The following is a 19,594-nucleotide window of genomic DNA, read 5'->3' on the forward strand; positions in this document are numbered from 1 at the left end:
CTCTGATACATATACTCTGTGCATTTTGGCCATCTTTGTCAAGCTGGTAGGTCAAAACTTGGAGGCAGAGTCCTGTCTCCACTTCTGCTGTGTCGTATCACTTAGTGTCACGCGTTCCCTCTCGAGCACAGGCTTGAAGCTGAAGGTTTACTGCAGAGTGATGGAGAAATCTGCACACACTGATGGATCCAGTATGAAGACTGTTATGTATGTATGGTACATGTAAACTAACCCAAAAATCCCCATCGATCGGACTCGGCAACGTTTTGCTGAGACTGCTGACCCTCTGATGTGTGTCAGTATTCTGCAGACTGCTGCAGGACGTTGTGGTGTTGGCGTGCTGTAACTAACGGGTTATCCAGCCTCATGTTGTCTATTTGTTTATGGCCTAGCAGTGTGCTGTGAACTGCACATGTTACTGATGGATGCTCTAACTGAAGACAGTATCCAGCTGCATTATGGGAGATGATAAATTTGTGCTTTTTGACCTCACACTAGGTAACAGACATTATGACATCGCAGCCTCTGCAACTTCTTTTATTGGTTTCTATTTAAATCCCTAAATAGCATCTTGTCCTCATGCAGCACAGCCACAATCATTATCGGACCTGAACAAGACAACATGTAAGTGGCTGCTGCAGCCTGTTTAACAGTTAAGATGTCTGCACTGGAGCAAACTGCGCCTGAACACTACAGAGCATTTAAGGCTGTCATTGATCAGTGGTCATGACAAATTGGAAATTAACGATCAAGAAAAAGACCTCCCAGCCCATTGTTCGTCAGTGGGCTAGTTTCAGTCATTATGTAAATGTGCTGTTTATAAGGTTGGAAACCTGCAGTCAGCTGAGACTGAGGAAGTCACCTGGATGAGTGACGAAACGTTTCTCCCACTGAAAATGTCCAGATGAACAGAATCAGCCTTCTGGGATTTAAAGCTGACGTAGTAAATTATACTGATATCGATCCATCGTTTAGAGACAGATGAAAATTCAAGGGTGTGAGGGTAAACACAAGTTTGAGAGTGTGTTTGAACCCTTCTGCAGCAATGAGTGCAGCAGAGTTTCAGTCCTGCACCTTACAGGGAGGATTTCAGAGCATCCACTGATGGGCGGTGCTCTGCTGGATCATTAACTTTATTGTTCTATCGAATTTTGTGTTTTCCTCTTTTTGTTTGTGTAAAATAATTCTGAATTCATTTCTCTGAAGGCTGAAGTAAAAAGACCGAACCACTGTGCCCGTCTAAGGCTTCCATTTTGAGCAGCACGCGGGTGAAGGGCAGGCCGCAGGCAGATCCTCCACCTCTAAAAACACACTTTGTTGACACTATGTGCAACTGAGTGGTGATCCGTAACAGTGAGTTTGTTGTCGTCACAATAGAAACTGATGACGTCCACGTCGCCTCTGATTCATGTTGAAGTCCTCTGTTGGTTAAACAGATCCAGCCGTGATACATTTCATCATCTCTGTTGGAGTTTATAAAGTGGCAAAAAACCACGTCCCATTCTTGGGACTTGACTTTGACAGCGTGGATCACACAGCTATAGAAGAAAATCCTTTCAACCTGTTCTTCACTGAGCTAAATAGCAGCGAGTTGGTAAAATGAGTAAAATGGTGCCAGAGAGCAGCAAGTAATGACTTTACTGCTCTCTGATTTACAGCATAATATTCCTTATCAAGCCGCCGGCAGTCTGTTAATGGTTGTGTGTTTTATATGACTGCAGCTTGGAGCAGGGCGTGCTGTGTTAGTTCACCTTTCTCTTCAAGGGCATTATGGCTTCACACACACTCGCTGCTTCCTTTGTCTCTCATATTTGGCCAGATATTCTGTGCCTTTCAGCGGGTGTTAATCTGAGGCCACACTGCTCACAGGTGGGATGGTAGCTCTGAGTCTGAGCCTGTACCTGTGTGCGAGGAAACGAGCAATGAGCTTAAGACACGTGAGCTCGCTCAGCCGTCTCGCTGTTACCATCTAAGTGTACGCTTCTTTATGCATCGGCCCACACGTGCAGCTCTCTGTCCTCAGTCACACATTACCATTTATAGGCTGTTTGTCAGTTAGTTATGGGGGTATGGTGGTGTGGTCACAGGAAGAAAGTTAGTGGAGTGGAGTGTTTAATAAGCTCTCTCATACTGAACTTTAATGGAGAACTGAAAAGTCTGCACTTTTTTGCTCTAATGTACTTGAACAAGTGCCGTTTAGTTGATTTTTCAGCACATGTCTCAGCCTGTCGAGGGAACAAACATTTGAAGGTGGAGATAAAACTTGACAAACACTGTTAGGATGCTTCCTGCAGGAGCTCCTGTCGTCTGTGCAGTTATGGGACATTAGACCAGATTGCATGCATGCAGATTTTCCAAAATGCTGCAGCGCTCCCTTGAAAAGGAATTTCCTCCTTGAAAAACTGCACTGAGCTGAGGTTAAACATAACTTCTGTATGTGCCTGCTTAACGCTGAATTGTTCCCAGTTCAAAGAGCCAGAGTCTAATTCTGGACATCAGGTTATCTATTCGGCTCAAATATTAACCAGCTCATGAATTATTGGAAGGAATGAGAGCTAAACTTTGTACTGGGGTAAGCAGCAACTAAATATTGTGAGACGTGGATTAATTTGTAACCAGTTCAAAGTTTCGCAAGAGTGTGTGTTTCACCACGGCATCAAAAGAGTGGCTGGGAAGGGACAGAGGGGAAAGCAATCAAAGTTTAATGGAGAGGGTGTTTGTTACACAGCAGGGTTCCTTTATGGGCAGCACTAACTGACTTCTTGATGCCAGTGTTTGCATACACAGTTGTTCCTCCACATCCCATTTACTTCCAAGTATCCTTAAAATAGTGAACTGAAGGAACCGGTGAAACGTAAGCAGCCATATCCAATTCCCACCTCCGCTATGTCGTGACATCATATCCTGGCTCCAAGGGATTGGGTATCAAAGTCCCACAAAGTAAAACATTGACTCGACTCCACTCAAAGAGCACAGTGCTGTTACTGAGAGGCTCACATGTCTGGAACAGTCCAATAATGACCACTCCTTTATCAGTCAGTATCAAAATGCTTCTTTTACACTGTTTTGATGGATAAGGCACACACAGACCCGTTTTAATGACAAGATGTGAGATAAACAGAGCAATACACTGACGCAGTGTTCTTAAAAAAGAGCCCAGTACCTAAATAAAACATATGTGGGTTAGAGTCAGTGTTTGAGCACGTGTGGATTTGTAGGGAGTCATCATCTAGACTATGGATGACATATTTCAGGTCACATAATTGTGTTTCTGAACAAACTGAGCATGTTGAAGCTTCAAACATAATCGACTTGCCAGTGTGGGATGGAAGTGAAGGTGAGTTTCTCAGCACTTGTGAAAAGCGGCTTCTTAAGTGACAGAGCACCCTAAAACCCCCGTTTCCCACCGTGTTAACAAAGTCACAGGTGTCTCTATTCTAAGACCACACAGTAGGTAGGCCCTGCTCCTACTGTGGCTTCTGCCGTGGCTCATAGGTAGACTGGCTCGTATGACAAGCAGAAGCAGCAGCAGCCTTACTCCCATCCCTGAGGTGTCCCTGATGCTTCCATCAGAGTGAGCGTGTGCATGAATGTTAGACAAAGTCCTTAAGTAGAGAATTGCAGTAATCAAACATCTAGCCAAGAGAGATTTTTGATGGGCGTGATGGTGTAACAGAGACAGGATACCGAATGCTTCCATGCGAACACAAACAGGTGCACGTGTAAAACATATGAGCGTGGGGATCTGGGGAACGATTGGATCGATGTCCATTTTTAGCATGGTTTCACCATGGTTGCTGATGTGTTTACCAACAAAAAAAATCAAATACCGCACATACGCATCATTTTTTGTCAGACACATTGAGTGGGGTTTGAACTCTGTGGGCGAGGAGCCAAACGTGACCACACAGGGTGCTTGTTAACTGATCTTTGCCACCGGGGATCATTTCACCAGCTTCATCTCAGCTTCAGCCTCTCTCTGTGAAAAGCATCAGCTGTGTTGCAGGCGTTACTGAACCTCGCACACAAATGTGTCTGATTCGCATCCACAGCAGTGCTTTTAGTCCTGGTGTAATCCATTACACTTCCCTTATTTAATTATTCTCACCATCTCTTATCCCCTTCCTGTTATTCCAGTGTTCTATATGGCTTCGGCTAAACCAGCAGTTTCACATTCCCAGGAAGCAGCACACGGTGCACTGACATTTGCATGGGAATGTTCTCAGAAGTGCAGCCGGACTTTTCTGGACTTGGTTTATGGATGGTGAGAGCATAGCTGCTGAGGCTGTGGATGAACAAGTGAAATCTAACTACAGGTTCTTTTCACAGCTTTCCACCACACATTAACCCAGAGGACATTTAAACTTTCCATTATGATCCTCTGTCAATTATTGACCTTGGGACCGTAAATGCTGTGGCCTTGGGTGGTGACTAACAAAAGGACTTCAGACATGGCAAAGTTAAAGAGAAGCAGCACAGCGAGGTTTACCATCAACAACTTCAAGTTTTGGTTATTTTTCTTTCTCAGTGTTGCTTCTATGCTGACATTAGCATCCCCAACAATCAGACGACTCCCTCTGAGCATGCACTTGCTGACAGTGAGAAGGAAAAACTGCTTTTTAACAGGAAGAAACCTCCGGCAGAGCCACGGTCAGGAAGGGGCGGGGCCATCTGCGTAAAACGATGTGTAAAACATGGTCCGTTAAAGTGTTTGAAAACTCTGAAAAAAGTCAGCACATTCCTCTGAGTGATTAATATTGCAGCTGTAGGTCAGGAGGTAGAGCAGGTAGAGCATCTATTAATCGGAAGGTTGGTGGTTTGATCGCTCGCTGCTCTAATCTGTGTGCAAAAGTGTCCTTAAGCAACAAACTAAACCCCAGTATGTTCTGGGATAATGTCATCACACTGTGAATGTTCCATAAAAAGCACGTGGGTGCAGAAAAAAGTGCTGAAAGAGTGAAAAAGGCCTGTTGTATTAAGCACACTGTTGTTGTGATTTGGTGCTATGCTAATAAACTGAACTGAATCAAATGCTCAGGTAGAGTAGGGCAGTACAGTATAAGAACTACTCATCGTATTTCATCCAGAATGTTTTTGCTACTGTGCTACACTTTTTCATTGCCTTTAACATGAAATGCATTCAGTGATCATGCTGCAGTATCTATAAACTGATTGTCTTATTTAACTAAGCCAAAACTACATACTGGATAAAGAGGCTATAGTGACTTGGAGTTTAAATAAGTCACTGGAGCTTTATGAAAACGAATTCTACATTTTTGAGGTTTGGTTTTCTTAGAAATTCTGTTCAAAGGAGGAGCATAAAAAGGAGTTTATAGACCGAGAATGAGTTAACTCCAGGATATCAGACAGAGAAGAGAAAAACACAGGAAGGCTATCAAGTCCTGTAGTTAGACCTTTGTCATTTACTATTACCCACATCCACAGCTTCATGTGAAAATGCAAAATAATGATGTCCTTTTTCAGATATATTTTTCAAACCAAAACAGCTGCTCATCAACAGAACAATAGCCTTTGTTCTGTTCTGCTTTCTGAACACAATACTCTTTCAGCGTCAGGCTCTGGTGTAGTTATCGAAGGTGTGTGAGGTTATGACATGACTTCTTTAAGCAAGTAGAGATATTAGATTAAATCAGATTAACTGAGATACAAGGATACTTCTAAGATGAATGTTGTACTGCAACTTACAAGGTAAAACACAATAGTGCAGTACTGTGTCCAAAACTGTCAGAGAAGACTTCTATGCTCCAGCTAACTGAAAACACTGCGAGTAAATCCAGTTCCATACGGCACTTCTGAATGAAAGTAAAAAGAGAATGGAACATTCCTCCTTTCCTCTCAGTGTTTGGCCTATAAACAGCAGCATAGTACGATCAAGGTCAGGAGCTCTGCCTATGGACAGTGATGGCCTGAGTGCCTGAAACACCGTCCTGTAGTTTTCACTCGAAATCTGCGACTACCTGCTATTGCACTTACCAGCATAAGTCTCACAGTTTGCTGTCGCTACCATTACAGTTGTTTGATATTAACAAAGTTATCTGTTACAGTGCACCCAAATTCAAACTGGCAAGTACACAAAAGCAACAGACCAATCGAATTTGTTTAGTGCGCTCGTTAGTATCTACTCTGCATCAGAGTACGGCAGAAATTAAAGACTGAGGCACCGGGAGACAGCTCAGCATTAACACTGCAGCAACTCAAACAGGGTTCAGTTCAGTTCAATTCTATTTTATTTACACAGCGCCAAATCACAACGACAGCCACATCAGGGTGACAGTGGGAAGGGAAAACTCCCTTTTAACAGGAAGAAACCTCCAGCAGAACCAGGCTTCTCTACTGCTCCAAATTATTGTTCATATTTCCTAACATTTAATAGTGGCTGAGGGGAGAAAACAGACGACTTAACTGGGCACAGCACCAGCACCATGCCATACCACTGTGTGTGTGTGTGTGTGTGTGTGTGTGTGTGTGTGTGTGTGTGTGTGTGTGTGTGTGTGTGTGTGGTGGTTTTTAGAGTGCACACCTCCGACTGTGAAAATCTTCTGTGGTATCAGCCATCAGCACTCAGCAGCATCTGTTAAGCTCTAATGTGCTTGTATTTCTAGTCTTACTGATGAGCTACATTGTAACTATACTTGCCTTATACACTCACAGCTAATGTAGTCCTCCAACACACCCCAGAGGAGAGCCACACAAGCACAGAGAGAACAGACAAGGTTCAAACTTTAGATGTTCTTGCTGTGAGGCAACAGCGCTAACCACTTCCTGCCACGTTCCTCAGAACAGGACACATTATCCCGATGAAGGTGCCACTGCAAACAGGGAACACTGCTGTGTGACTGAGAGGGTCTGCGTCAGATTAACATCCTCAGTAATGTTTTCACAGGTTTGTGCTACAGCTAATCTCTGTTGGCATCAGACTGCAGGGAGGCCTTTGCTCTCTCAGTGAGCCTTGAGGACCCTTGACCCTCACACCAGTTTGCCAGTTGTCCTTTGAGAGCACTGCATGTTTTAAACCTCTGCTCTCATCCAAATATATTCACACCTTTAACAGGCGCCATGGTAACATAATGATATGTGGTATTAATCTCATGTTGTGGGTATTTCTGTGTTGCCACAGCATAGATTTGGTTTATTTTGGAGTTGGTTGGTGTGCTGTTGTCTGTGGTCTGGTCAGTCACACATCAGCCCCCTTTGACTCCGTGTTTGCAGTTTGGTTTGTTTGTGAAGTTACCGTGACCTCTGAACTTTTATGGGACCAGAGCCTCACAGATGTTTTCTAAAATATTCTTTCTAATTTGGGGGTAAATAAAGCCCACAGTGCCTGCAGCTCGGCCCCTCACAGAGACTAAAACAAACATATTCCCACTGCTTCTAAAGCTGACTAATTATTATTTTGTATCCTGGCGGTAAAATCCACTTTCAAACATAAATGAAGCTAAAACAAGAAGCTGTTGCCTTTAGAAGTATCTATCTGCCCAGGACGTGTGCAGCTCCAGCAGCATGTAACTGCTAATAATTGAGGACGAGACCCACTTCAGTCTCGTCACACTGTAACTCAGTCAGTCCCACTCCTTTCATTTGCTTATGAAACACGAAGACGGCAGGAATAGAAAAAACACAGACAGCAGTAATCCACAGCGCTGACTCGATGAGTCACAGTAATGAACCTCTCTGACCATGTCAGGCAAAGCAACAGGTCAGTCTGTTCAAAGCCTCATATTTGGCCTCATATCTGACATTCACTGCCTTAATCTTCTCATGTGTGTAGGAAGCCTTCATACGTCATTACTGTTTGGATGCGCTGAACATTTGAAGGTAACTACAACTAAGTTATAAGCATGAAAGACAGCAGACAGGATCATGTGTGCTGGAAAGGCTTTCAGGTGAATCCTACAAAATCACGACGAATAAAGACGGCGTCTGTTTGTCCTGTATTAGGCTTCATGACGAAGAACAGTCACCAAGATATTTTCTTGATTTTTAGTTTGTCGTTTAGAACTTTAGCCTCGGCAAGTATGGTAAGATGAGCTGCTGAGAATCACGCTGTTACTGTCTACTTCTACAGACCTACTCATAATTTGCTCAACAGCGATGCTCATTTCCTGTGTTTATGCGGTAGAGCTCGTGTGAGAGTAAGCATTAGGCTGAAATCATAGAAGCAGGGCTTGACGGTTTTCTAATGATAGAGCCTGATGTCTGACAGCGACCACGCCTAGATTTCTGTCAGCTTGTGTACACAGTAAACATGTCGTGTAGTAGTCGGTGGGGAAGGGTGGAATGAAGGTGAAGGGAGTCTTTCTGACTCGTGGCTACACTGGTCCCGTTTCTGTGGTATGTGGTTGCATAAAAACACCATAACACTCGAGGCACATTTTACATGTCAAACCTACACAATGTGAACTCGTTTCCATGATCAGACAAAGAGGTTCAGGTCAGGGTTCAGATGAAGCACATAAAGCAGGATTTAGGAGGACCTGATGTTTTTTTCACATTTGTATTTCATGATAGCACGCTGCACAAATACCAGCTTTAAGTCCCAACAACATTTCCACCTTCTTCTTTGTTTGGACCCTTGTGGTGTTCATTGCTCCTTTCTGTTAATCTGAGGGAATGTGGATGTGTAGGCTTTCTTTTAGGTTGTTCTGTCTTTTTTCCTGCTTAGCTCTCAGCTGTCATAAAGACATTCCCTGTGTTCACTCTTAGACAGCCAGCAACACTTCACACCAGTCCCACTGTTACAGGCTTCAAGTGCACACCGTGGTCACTTTTGTGTAAAAGTCGTGAGTGCAGTCATACTGAGACGAGCCAGGTAACGTTTGTTTGGCTTTCGCCACCACTCAAGTCCGATTGCATGCCAACACATGAATGAATAGGCCTGCACAGGACATGACTGGGTGTGTCTCTCGTACACCTTGTGTTGCCCGGCTTACTGAAAGCATGATTGCAGGATTGTGCCTAGTGTGAACATCACATGTGCCTTTAGTTCATGGACACAGTCACTCAAAATCACCAAAGGCTTTTACAGTGGTGTGGAAAAGTGTAACCCGACTAAACACAAAAAGAGGTTTTAAATGATGATTTTAATGATTAAGGGAGAAAAGCTATCCAAATCATTAATGAACTGTGATCAACCACATTTCCTGGAAAGCTGATACAGCAGATATTGAATCTTGAACCACGGTGAGAGCCATAATTCACAAATGGGGAAAACTTGGAACAGTGGTGAACCTTCCTTGGCTGCCCTACCAAAATTACTCCAAGAGCACATCGATCACTCATCCAGGAGGTCATGAAAGAGCCCAGAACAGCATCTAAAGAAGTGCAGGCTTCACATGTAAAGGTCAGAGTTCATGATTCAACAATAAGAAAGCGACTTGGCCAAAATGGCCTCCATGGGAGAGTTCAAGGAGAAACCACTGCTGACCAAAAAGAACACACAGTCTTGTCTCACATTTTCCAAAAGAACATCTAGATGATCCCCAACACATCTGGAAAAATATTCTGTGGACTGATGACACAAAAGCTCTTCAGCCTCAATCAGTCTGACTCAGCCCCGACCTCCCTCCCCCACTGTCACTAGGCACCAGAGCCCCACAGGGCTGCGTTCTCAGCCCCCTACTGTACACCCTGTACACACATGACTGCACACCAACCCACGCAACCAACATCATCGTCAAGTATGCCCATAACACCACTGTGGTTGGCTCATCTCTGATGGAGATGAAGCAGCATACAGAGCAGAGGTAGAGAACTTGTCCCACTGGTGCTCAGAAAATAACCTGAAGTTGAACGTTCTTAAAACACAAGAACTCCTGACGGACTTCAGGAGGCACAGACAGGTCCACTCCCCTCTTATTATAAATGGAGAACAGGTGGAATCTGTCTCCACCTTCAGGTTTCTGGGCACCCAAATTTCCATCGATCTCACCTGGACCCACAACACTGTCCTGGTAAAGAAGGCACAGCAGCTACTGCACTTCCTGAGGAAGAATAACCTGTACTGGAAGCAGCTGCTGGCCTCAGTGGAGAGCGTGCTCTCCTTCTGCCCGGGTGTTTGGTACGCAGAGGCCACTACTGAGAACAGGAAGGCTGCACAGAGGGTAATTTGCCACCCCTGGAGGCCATCACCAGATCCTCCCGTCTCAGAAAAACCAGGACCATCACAGCTGACCCCTTGATCTGCTGCCCTCTGGTTGTCCTCTCAGATCAGTCAGGTCTCACACCTCCAGACTCACTAACAGCTTCTTCCCCTGGACCATTCAGACTGCCAACAAACACTCCAAAACCCCACCCCTGCCCACCCACTCACCAATGTGAGCCACAGTCTGAGTAACCCTCAGCACACAGACTCTATACCCAGACCAAGTCCTTTTGTACTGCTTCCAAACACTTTGGTCTCCAATGTGTGAGAGCCTTTCTACTGATTTGTATATATTCCTCCTCTGAATATATTTCTTCTGTTTGCTATTTATTCCTGATGTCTTTATTTTACTCCCGCACACTTGGTGTGGAGTACCTATAATTTCGTTGTACATATACAATGACAATAAAGGGCTATTCTATTCTATTCTATTCTATTCTATGCTATTCTATGCTATTCTATGTATGGGAAGTGCTTGATTCACTTCCCTCTATCACAGCGATGCCTGTAGACATGAGGTTTGAATACCTGAACTGCCAGTGGTCCATATTGAAACAACTAGAAGTTGGCTGTGACAGCTGACTTTAAAAGGATAAAGTGCTTTAGTTCCATGTTTTTTTCCTCCCCCTAAATCCATGTGGTGACTCCATATCAACATTAGAACATGTGCTGTCTGATGTCTGACTAACAGCTAGCTTTAAGACATGCAAGCTTTTAGTAGCTTTTCACTTACAAATAAAATCTGGCTGGTGCAGCACGTTGGTAACATCTTCTCCTGATCTCTCCCTGCACATCTGCCAAATGTTTCATACAACTATGACATAAAAATATAGGAACAAGATCTCCTCATAGCAGCATCCCAAAAGATCTGTTGTTCTATAATGTTACGGTCTCCATGCAGTCTGTGACTCCACATGAGTCTGATAATCACTGCACAGAAAAAATGTCAAGCTTTAGACACACAAGACTGATTAATGGCAAATATTTTTCATCTTGTCTTGTGACGGGTTGCACTGAAGCAACACTTTTACTAGCTAGCATCATGTTGGGAAGTACGTGAATATTTCTGAGTAAGGATGAACTTTGCATTTTGACTGGATTTTACTTTGAAATATGACTTTATATACTCTGTCACTGTGTGTTTACACACAACCTTTTTAATTATTATTAATCTCTGGCTCTCTTCCACAGCTTTGTCTTTGTCCTGTCTTCCTTCCCTTACCTCCAACAGCAGATGGCCCCGCCCCTCCCTGAGCCTGGCTCTGCTGCGCGTTTCTTCCTGTTAAAACAGAGTTTTTCCTTCCCACTGTCGCCAAGTACATACTAATTGTTGGGTTTTCTTTGTATTATTGTAGAGTGTTTACTTGTAAAGATACAAGATAATTACTGATTGACTGGTAATTAAAATTGAATTGAATAAAATGTTCAAAGCTAGACATCTTCTCAATTGTAAAACAATAAGTCCTACTTGTTAGGACTGGCTCATATTGTTTATACATATTTGACAGCGAGTGTCACCAGTTCCTGTCAGGTTACAGCTGATTGAGTGATTTTAAAAACAAATCTAATATACAGAAGAAGTCCAGCAAGACTGTAGCTTTATCATCTCTTAAGGAAAATAGGATAAATGATGAAAGAGTAGATAGCAATGACTTCTTTCTCCACTCCTCTTACTTCAGATAAATATCACGCTCAGCATTGGCAGGCATTCAGATTTTCTTTACTCCAATGGACTCAGACCAAAGCTCTCCTCTTTCTCTATTTCCTTGATCCATTAATCATGGCTTTTTATTATTTTCTAGTATTACTTCAGAGCTGGTTGAACAAACTCGGATTACTTTGAGTTTCCTACATCAAAGTTTAGGCTTAAAGCCAGAGTTTGTTAAAGCCCTGATCATCTCTGTGCTACGCGGTGGTTAGCATTGATTAACCATGAGGAGGTTTTGTTGTCCAATAGTGTCAGGACAAGGACAAAGGGTAAGGGACTTGACTTTGAGCAAGAGGTCAGGCAGGTCTTTCCATCATGATAGTGTCACACAGAGCTGGACAGTGTTGGTGACTCAGTTTGACTCATCTTGTCCTTGAGGTGATATTTAAAGGTCAAAACCAGCATGTGCACAATCCTGACCAATCATACCTACACACAAATGTTTATATTCAAACAAATGCACATAGCTGAAGAAAGCCAGAGGGCAGCACACTGCTGACTGATTTCACACACACACAATGTAAAGTTCAGATATTCATGTGTAAATATGAAGAAGGCTGGTGAGCTAATGGTTTCAGGTTCAAACTGACTCATATTTTTATTGTTTCCTAACTGAATTCACATCCATGCTGTATTATTCTAAAAAGTGCTCCAGCTGAAATGAATGCTTCATACTTTGATCTTAGGTAGAACATCAGATTACTTTGACCCTGGCTCTGAAATGCCCTTGAAGACAGCCACAGAGGAGGGGCTCTAGAAGGCAGAATATAGTATGTACAATGCTAAGTTACTAGAGCCTATTATCCCAGAGGTGTGTGTGAGAAGGGGTTCACTGCACACAGCAGCCCAGGACACCCACCAAGTTAAAGTGGGAACAGGTATGAGAGCGAGGCCCACAAGCTTCCCCTGAATGCGCTCTGTTTCGCTGGTGAAGAGGATGAAATGACTGTATTGTTTGCACCATAATGACTGTTTAGAGGAGCCAGCGTGTTTGAGAATTGCAGGTTGCTGCACTGTAATCTCGCATTAAGGATGTGACTTGTTCCCATGCAGTGACTTCATGTGAACTGTCATGGTGAAATGGAAATCCTCAGAACCACGCTGAAGTGTTGATCTGGCGTGTGTGCGGCTACACTTTAAACACATGCTCTGTGTGTGTGTGTGTGTGTGTGTGTGTGTGTGTGTGTGTGTGTGTAGGTGTGTGTGTGTGAGGGAGAGGCTAGAGCAGGGCTGTGGTTTAGAGGGTAATACTGCGCTTCTTTGTAGAGTATGTACAGAACTATATGTCCACTTTTTTTTAACTTTGTGCCCACTTGCGCCGCTTTCTGTCGGTCTGTCTCGCGTCAGAGTTACGCACGCTCGGTGTGCGGCCTTTAATTGGTCAGCGCTGCTCCTCCCTCCTCCTAGGTAAACTGCTGGAGTTTCGGGCGGAGTCAGGGGCGAACGCTTATATTGGGGAGCCCGAGGGAGGACTGCGCTGGGTGCCTCTCGGACAGGCTGGGAATTGGTTACAGCACGCGGAGTGTTCTTCCCCAGGACGACTAAAGGAACTATAGCAACATGCCCTCCGATAAGAAGGACGATGGCGGATGGAAGAAGTTCCTGTGGAATTCGGAGACAGGGGAGCTGCTCGGCCGTACCGGGGGCAGCTGGTGTGAGTATGGGGCAGACTGGAGAAACGCGCGTTCACGGCCGTCTTGTGTTTCCAAGCACCTGTTTGAGCCGACTTTCTCTGAGTCTCTGTAACTAACACACCGCACACAACTCCCAAACTGCCGCTGAGCTCATTCAGTGAAGCAGGCTCGTGATGTTTGTGCTCGTGCTGTCCGTTCAGGGAGCGCGTGCGCGCTGCAGTGCGAAGAGCCGGTGCGAAGCGCGCTGATTGGAGCTTAGAGTCGTCCGCACTGGCTGATTGTTGTTGGGTAAAACGGTCAAGGTGTCTTTCGGCAGGTGTGAAGCGGGCAGGCAAAGGGTTAAAAATGCATCAGAGGCCAAGGTGAGCCAAGGTGAAGGAGCGAGGCTCCGGGCCACCGCTCAGATGTCGCTGTAGTCTAAGTAACAATGCAGTCATTAACCTGCTCGACCTTCCTTCTCCCGTTTCTCGGCAGCGGCAGTGCGCATGTCCTTGCGCCTCGTGTGAATGTCACCGCTTCATCTGTCCTCTGTGGACTCCCGGTACAGTCCGGTGTGTGCTCGGTTTGGACCCGAGCTGAGCGGTGACTACAGTTCGTCCTTCTCAGGTCATCTCAAAGTGCTGATGCGTTTCAGTGTGCCATGCGCAGTGCTGCGATAGTGGCGCACGTGAGCGTGCACGAGACGTCGTTAATAAAGGAGTTTAAATCGCTAGAATCAGAATTTTCAAGCCTGATTCTTTCATAAGAGATGTGTGTGTTGTAACTGAAGTGTGTGTCCTACAGATGTCCGGGCACTGTGAGGGTCGTGGTGCCCGGAGGATGCTGGAGTTTAAGATGCCCTTGCGGCTAACGAGCTCCGGTAAAATGTCACATAATGGGTTCAGGTGCCGTGACCTTGTGACACCGAAAGGACAGACGCGTAGGTGCACCTACACCCTGCCAGCAGCTGTGGGGTTTTCATGACTTTGAGCTGCTGGGAATAGACTTCACAGTAGGATAAATGCATTGATACGGGCTGTAGAGTTGCAGTGTGTGCTGATGAGAAGATCCTGTGAGGACAGCGACATACAGACAGACTTTAGAGGATCGTGTTTCTGTGTTACTGATACAGGAATGTAGTTGGGAATCTTTTGTAAGCCTCATTCCAAGTTCACTCAAACTCCTTAGAAGTGTTTTTTTTTTTTTTTTTTACATTGTTGTTTCTATAGAAATGTTGGCGTGTCAGATTTAAAGCACTCATTAAATGACTGGGGAAGCGTTTCCCCCTAAGAGTTGGCGTGTGACGTATGGCTCTGCAGTCATTTTCTGCCTGTCTCATCTATGCACACACCGCAGCTCCAGCCACTCATTAATCTAAATGAATCTGGAGATTCTATTATCAGCTGGCTTACTGCAGCTGTCAGGTCAAAGGTGCGCTTGAAGCTGAGGTTCTCCTGTCATGAACACATTCTAACACTCGGCTTAACTGAGTTTTTATAACAGCTAATTTTAGTGAAGTCTTGTGAAAGTCTCCTTAGGAGACAGAGACAAAGTGGCTAATGCGGTACAGTAGCTTTGTCGTTACCACATAACAGTTAAATGTTCACATGCTGTCTTATCGTGACCTTCCTCACCAGCACTGTTCTTGTAGTGTTGCTTATTCATTATGTGCAGCGTCTCATTTATTCTACCAACAGTGGAAACAAGTCACCTGTGCTGAGTCAGCTTTCCGACCTTTTCCTTTTTGTTGCCTTTGTGTTTCTGTTTTCTCATTAGCACTGTAGTTTCATTCTGAGTCATAGCTGTACAGTCCATATGATTAGTCTGAAGATCATGTAACGTATCATCTGCACTACCTCTAAAATATTGATTCCAGTCAGGAGTAACTAACACCATTCCTCCATGTTCTCAGCAGTTTTAACTTTCTCTGTGCTGACACTTTTTTTCTTTTTTTCCCCCCCACAGTCAAAATTACGCTGTTCTATGTTATATTCTACGGCTGCCTGGCTGGGATCTTCATTGGCACCATCCAAGCAATGCTGCTCACTCTGAGTGAATACAAGCCCACCTGGCAGGACAGAGTTGCACCCCCTGGTAAGATTTTGTGCCGCTTCAGATGTGTTGAAATGGAAGTCTGCTGATCTTCTTCTCAGACTGGTGGGCAGTTAATCTTTATTAAGGGTCACATGATAAACTGGGACTGTTGTGGAGGCAGCAGCAATGAGCTGAACTCGCTGTCTTTATAAAGTGCTGCTGGTAAGAAGAGATGTTAGTTTTCACATGTGAGACTTGCACAGTAAGAACTCCAACATTTTATCACGATTTAGTCAACATTCCCAAAAAACCTTTGACAAAATTCCCATTTATTATTCCAACGCTTCAGAGTTTAACTTTCTATAGAGTGAGATTGTTATGTTGCTTTTAGTTTAAGGACTTCATCTGAAGTTTTTCAGTTGTTTTTCTTGATCGGTGAGAGATATCCAGGGTGTCTGAGGTGGAGATGTGAAGGACATTCACACACAGCAACCACAAAGCTGGATATGCTGACTTGTTTGAATGCTTATGGCACATATAAAGAGACTTTTCCAAATCTGAAAGTAGCCTTTAAAACACCTGTGCTCAGTCTGGCCTGCGTGTTGTTGTTGTGGAGATGAACTCGCCACATAATGGCCCCGCTGCCTCTGCTGTGTACACACCACAGCTTGGTTTCCATGACAGAGAGGGCCAGCTGGGCTTCACGACCCACACTGTGTGTGTGATGCTGTGTGACAGACTGAAGGCAGTTAGCTTCTGTGCATCCTCATCTGTCTTCAGCTGAAGTCGTGTAGCAAGCAGGTAATGTTACACACACTGCAGTAAGCTGTGCGGCCCTGTGTTTATCTTTAAAATCACTTATCAGCTTTCATATCCAGTCATCATCGCTTTCATCCGAGTCCCAGTTCAGACTGTATTCAGCCCATCTTAGCACAATGACTGGAAGCAGAGGGAAACACTATCTGTCGCTCGGATGCGCTGCCGTGAGATCGATGTGCCACTGATTCTGCACAAGTTGGCAGCAGTGTGTGCTTTCACTGTAACTCTGAACTCGAATGCCTGGTAGCTTTCAAAGCTTGTGCTACTGCTACCAGGATCCTTGTGACCTTCTTGGACCATGTGACAGTATAAGACTGAATGTATAACAAGAGTTTAGTGTGTTGGTAGATCTGGTGTCACTGATGATGAGCCAGCATTGAAAGTGCAAAACTGCAGTTTCTTCAATGGCCACCTGAGGCTGTAAAAGCAAGTCAGTCCTATAAACTTGTACAGTCTGTGCACACATTCTCATACAGCGCTGGAGGCTACGGGGCAGATTTGGCTTCAGCATTGTGCCCAAACAGGCATAACACCGATCCAGTAGCATGCCAAATGTCCAGTTAGTAGACACCCAGCTCCATCTGTTGAGCCACAGCCACTCGTGTCTGTGCACTCACCTGATCTATCTATAAGCATTGTGTGAATATGGCGTCTGCCTCCAAAACCATTTGAAAACTGTACTGGGGGACATCACAATAGTTGTTAATGTTGGTGATAACAAAGGGCTGTGATTGTGTACCTGCAGGCCTTACACACACCCCACGGTCAGATAAAGCTGAGCTTGCCTTCAACCCCAGAGCTGTGGAGACCTTCCTGCCTCACACAAAGGCTCTGAGGGAGTTCCTGAACAACTACGATGAGAGTAAACAGAAAGACCAGATGAAGTATGAAGACTGTGGAGGTAAGCGTCACTTGAACTAGTTTCTACTGGAAAATTCCAGAAATCTGATTGCAAACATGAAATGCTGTTGCATTACTGCTCCCCTTCGCTGAACTTGTACGTGATGGTTTGGGATCCTTTCTATCACTATGATAGATGCAATGTTGGACCTGGAAGCGCCCAACTTTAGGAAACTTAACCCTTCACTTGTTCCTCTAGATGAACCTGCAGACTACAAGAACAGGGGTGACTTGGACAGTGATGTGGGTGTCCGAAAGGCCTGTCGCTTCCCCAGGGCCTTGCTGGGACCCTGCTCTGGCTTGGAGGACACCGAGTTTGGTTTCAAGGAGGGCAAACCCTGTTTGATTGTGAAGCTCAACAGAATTGTCAACTACCGCCCACGGGTAACTTCTTCTTTTGTTTACTTGGAGACCAAAGGAGTGCAATATTTACTAGAAAAATGAAAATGTCACCTTAGAGTTGTTAAAGCCCAGCAGCGGTCGGTGCTCATACTGTTTGGCTAACTTGTCTTCTTTCTTTAGCCTCCTACCTCTAATGAGAGTATTCCTGAGGAGGCTCAACCCAAGGTGCAGCCCAACGTGATCCCCATTTACTGCACCAGCAAGGTACGCACAGCCCGCAGTCATTTATGTAGCATGGCATCGTTCCTGCTGTCGTCTGACAACAAATTCATGTATGCACGTTCTTTCTTCCAGAAAGAGGAGGACGCTGATAAGATCGGAGAGATTAAGTACTACGGCATCGGTGAAGGGTTCCCCCTGCAGTATTACCCCTATTACGGCAAGAAGCTGCACCCGCAGTACCTGCAGCCGCTGGTGGCGCTGCAGTTCACCAACCTGACCCGGAACACTGAACTCCGCATCGAGTGCAAAGTGTTCGGAGATAACATCGACTACAGCGAGAAGGACCGCTACCAGGGACGCTTTGAGATCAAGATCCAGGTTGACGAATCATGACCGCCATCAGGACCATAGCACTCCCCCGCCCCGTACCCCTTTAGTATCAATCAGTTGTATGAGATGAGAGGGGTAGGCTGTAGCTATTAGCTCGTGTTGACTGAGTGAAGGGGAAAACGCTGTTAGGGACTGTTGTGTAATCTGTCTGCTTTCATCACTTGCTTCTATATTTCTGTCTAGCCTTAGAATCAAATTTAGGGGAAAGTAGCAATAGGGCCAATGAAAATATTTAGTGTGCTGTAAATGATACCTCTAAACAAGCCATGGGACATTTCCACTGAGTCCATGTGCGCTGCATAGCGAGCTGTCTGTCCCCTCTGCGTATCGCTGCCTGTCTGGTTTTAGTAGCTAGTTTTTTGGAGTGTACAGATCTGGTCCTTCCAACCTCATCTTACTGTATGAGCAAGCTTTAGCAGTGCCAGGCATGTGTCTCAGACATGTCCTTCATAATAATAATAATAATAATAATAATAATAATAAAATGGTTCATAGTTGTGATCTATGTAAGGAAAACGCTGCACTCCAGGAAACTTTTCCTCTTTATTTCTTTTACAGCTGATCATGGGAGACCTCCTTAAATCGTTCGAATGTGTGATTGGGTTTTAGGACTTTGTTTCATGCCTTTTACTTGTGATTCTACCTTGAATGTAGACTCGTGTCCAGTGTGTTAGACCCTGGCCTGTTATAAGGGCGATGGTGCTAACTAAAGGGTTTGTTTTTTATTTTGTTTTTGTTTTGTTTGCTGGATTTCTCACGTTGTTGGCTAACTCTCTGAATGTTTGAAACCATGAAAAATGTTGGAAGAATTTTATATTTATGCAGTTGTACATTTTATTTCTTTGCTAAATATTGTAATGTATAATGCAATACCAAAGCGATGAGTGTAAGAGAGTCTTTATCAGAAGCAATGCAGTATGCCTTCTAGGGTGTCACGTCGAGTGCTAAAGTCAGCGTCTTGCCTTGCGACCTTTAACGGTTAACTCTGAGTTTATGTTCTGGCCGTGAATGTAGGTAAGTGTGTAATGAAGAGCTAACAGGCGGTTAACTTCCACAGTTCTGATGTCCATGCATTTCCAAAAACATTGAGTTCACACAGAGCTCTGTGGCTTAGATGAATGATGATGTTGGCTTTAATATTCTGTAGGATCTCATGTTGATGTAAAACATTCGACCATAAATTTACCTCGAGTCAACTTTTCATCTGTTCATTTAATCAGATAGAAACCAATAAAGTCCGACTGGACCTTTCTCTGGTGTCATGCTCTCTTTGTCTGTTCTCGTGACAGCATCAGATTTGCGTCATGTGTTTGCCCACCGTACCCAACGAGGGGCTCCGTCCTTCCTATCTGGAGTCCACGTCCCAGTCTCAGAGTCCTGCTGCACAGTATAAAACCCTTTATA

The 19,594-nt window shown here is 44.6% G+C and overlaps 1 protein-coding gene across 1 annotated transcript; it reads left to right on the top strand.

The window, feature by feature from the left end:
• The first annotated feature begins 13,309 nt into the window (after nucleotides 1–13,309).
• Nucleotides 13,310–19,442, top strand: atp1b1b (ATPase Na+/K+ transporting subunit beta 1b). Its single transcript, XM_003454723.5, has 6 exons — nucleotides 13,310–13,524; nucleotides 15,449–15,577; nucleotides 17,082–17,237; nucleotides 17,436–17,620; nucleotides 17,759–17,842; nucleotides 17,933–19,442. Exons 1-6 carry the CDS (start codon nucleotides 13,431–13,433, stop codon nucleotides 18,191–18,193), a joined length of 909 nt encoding a protein of 302 aa, XP_003454771.1. The 5' UTR covers nucleotides 13,310–13,430; the 3' UTR covers nucleotides 18,194–19,442.
• Nucleotides 19,443–19,594: the final 152 nt, after the last annotated feature.

The sequence above is a fragment of the Oreochromis niloticus genome, linkage group LG23 (genome assembly GCF_001858045.2).
Source record: "Oreochromis niloticus isolate F11D_XX linkage group LG23, O_niloticus_UMD_NMBU, whole genome shotgun sequence".
Classification (NCBI taxonomy): Eukaryota; Metazoa; Chordata; class Actinopteri; order Cichliformes; family Cichlidae; genus Oreochromis; species Oreochromis niloticus.

What these genes read in the sequence shown, in the direction of transcription:
- atp1b1b (XM_003454723.5), top strand. Translation starts at nt 13,431, where the DNA reads ATGCCCTCCGATAAGAAGGACGATGGCGGATGGAAGAAGTTCCTGTGG. An exon ending in CCGTACCGGGGGCAGCTGGT is followed by an intron (nt 13,525 to 15,448) that starts GTGAGTATGGGG and finishes TCCCCCCCACAG; the next exon opens with TCAAAATTACGCTGTTCTAT. An exon ending in TTGTCAACTACCGCCCACGG is followed by an intron (nt 17,621 to 17,758) that starts GTAACTTCTTCT and finishes TTCTTTCTTTAG; the next exon opens with CCTCCTACCTCTAATGAGAG.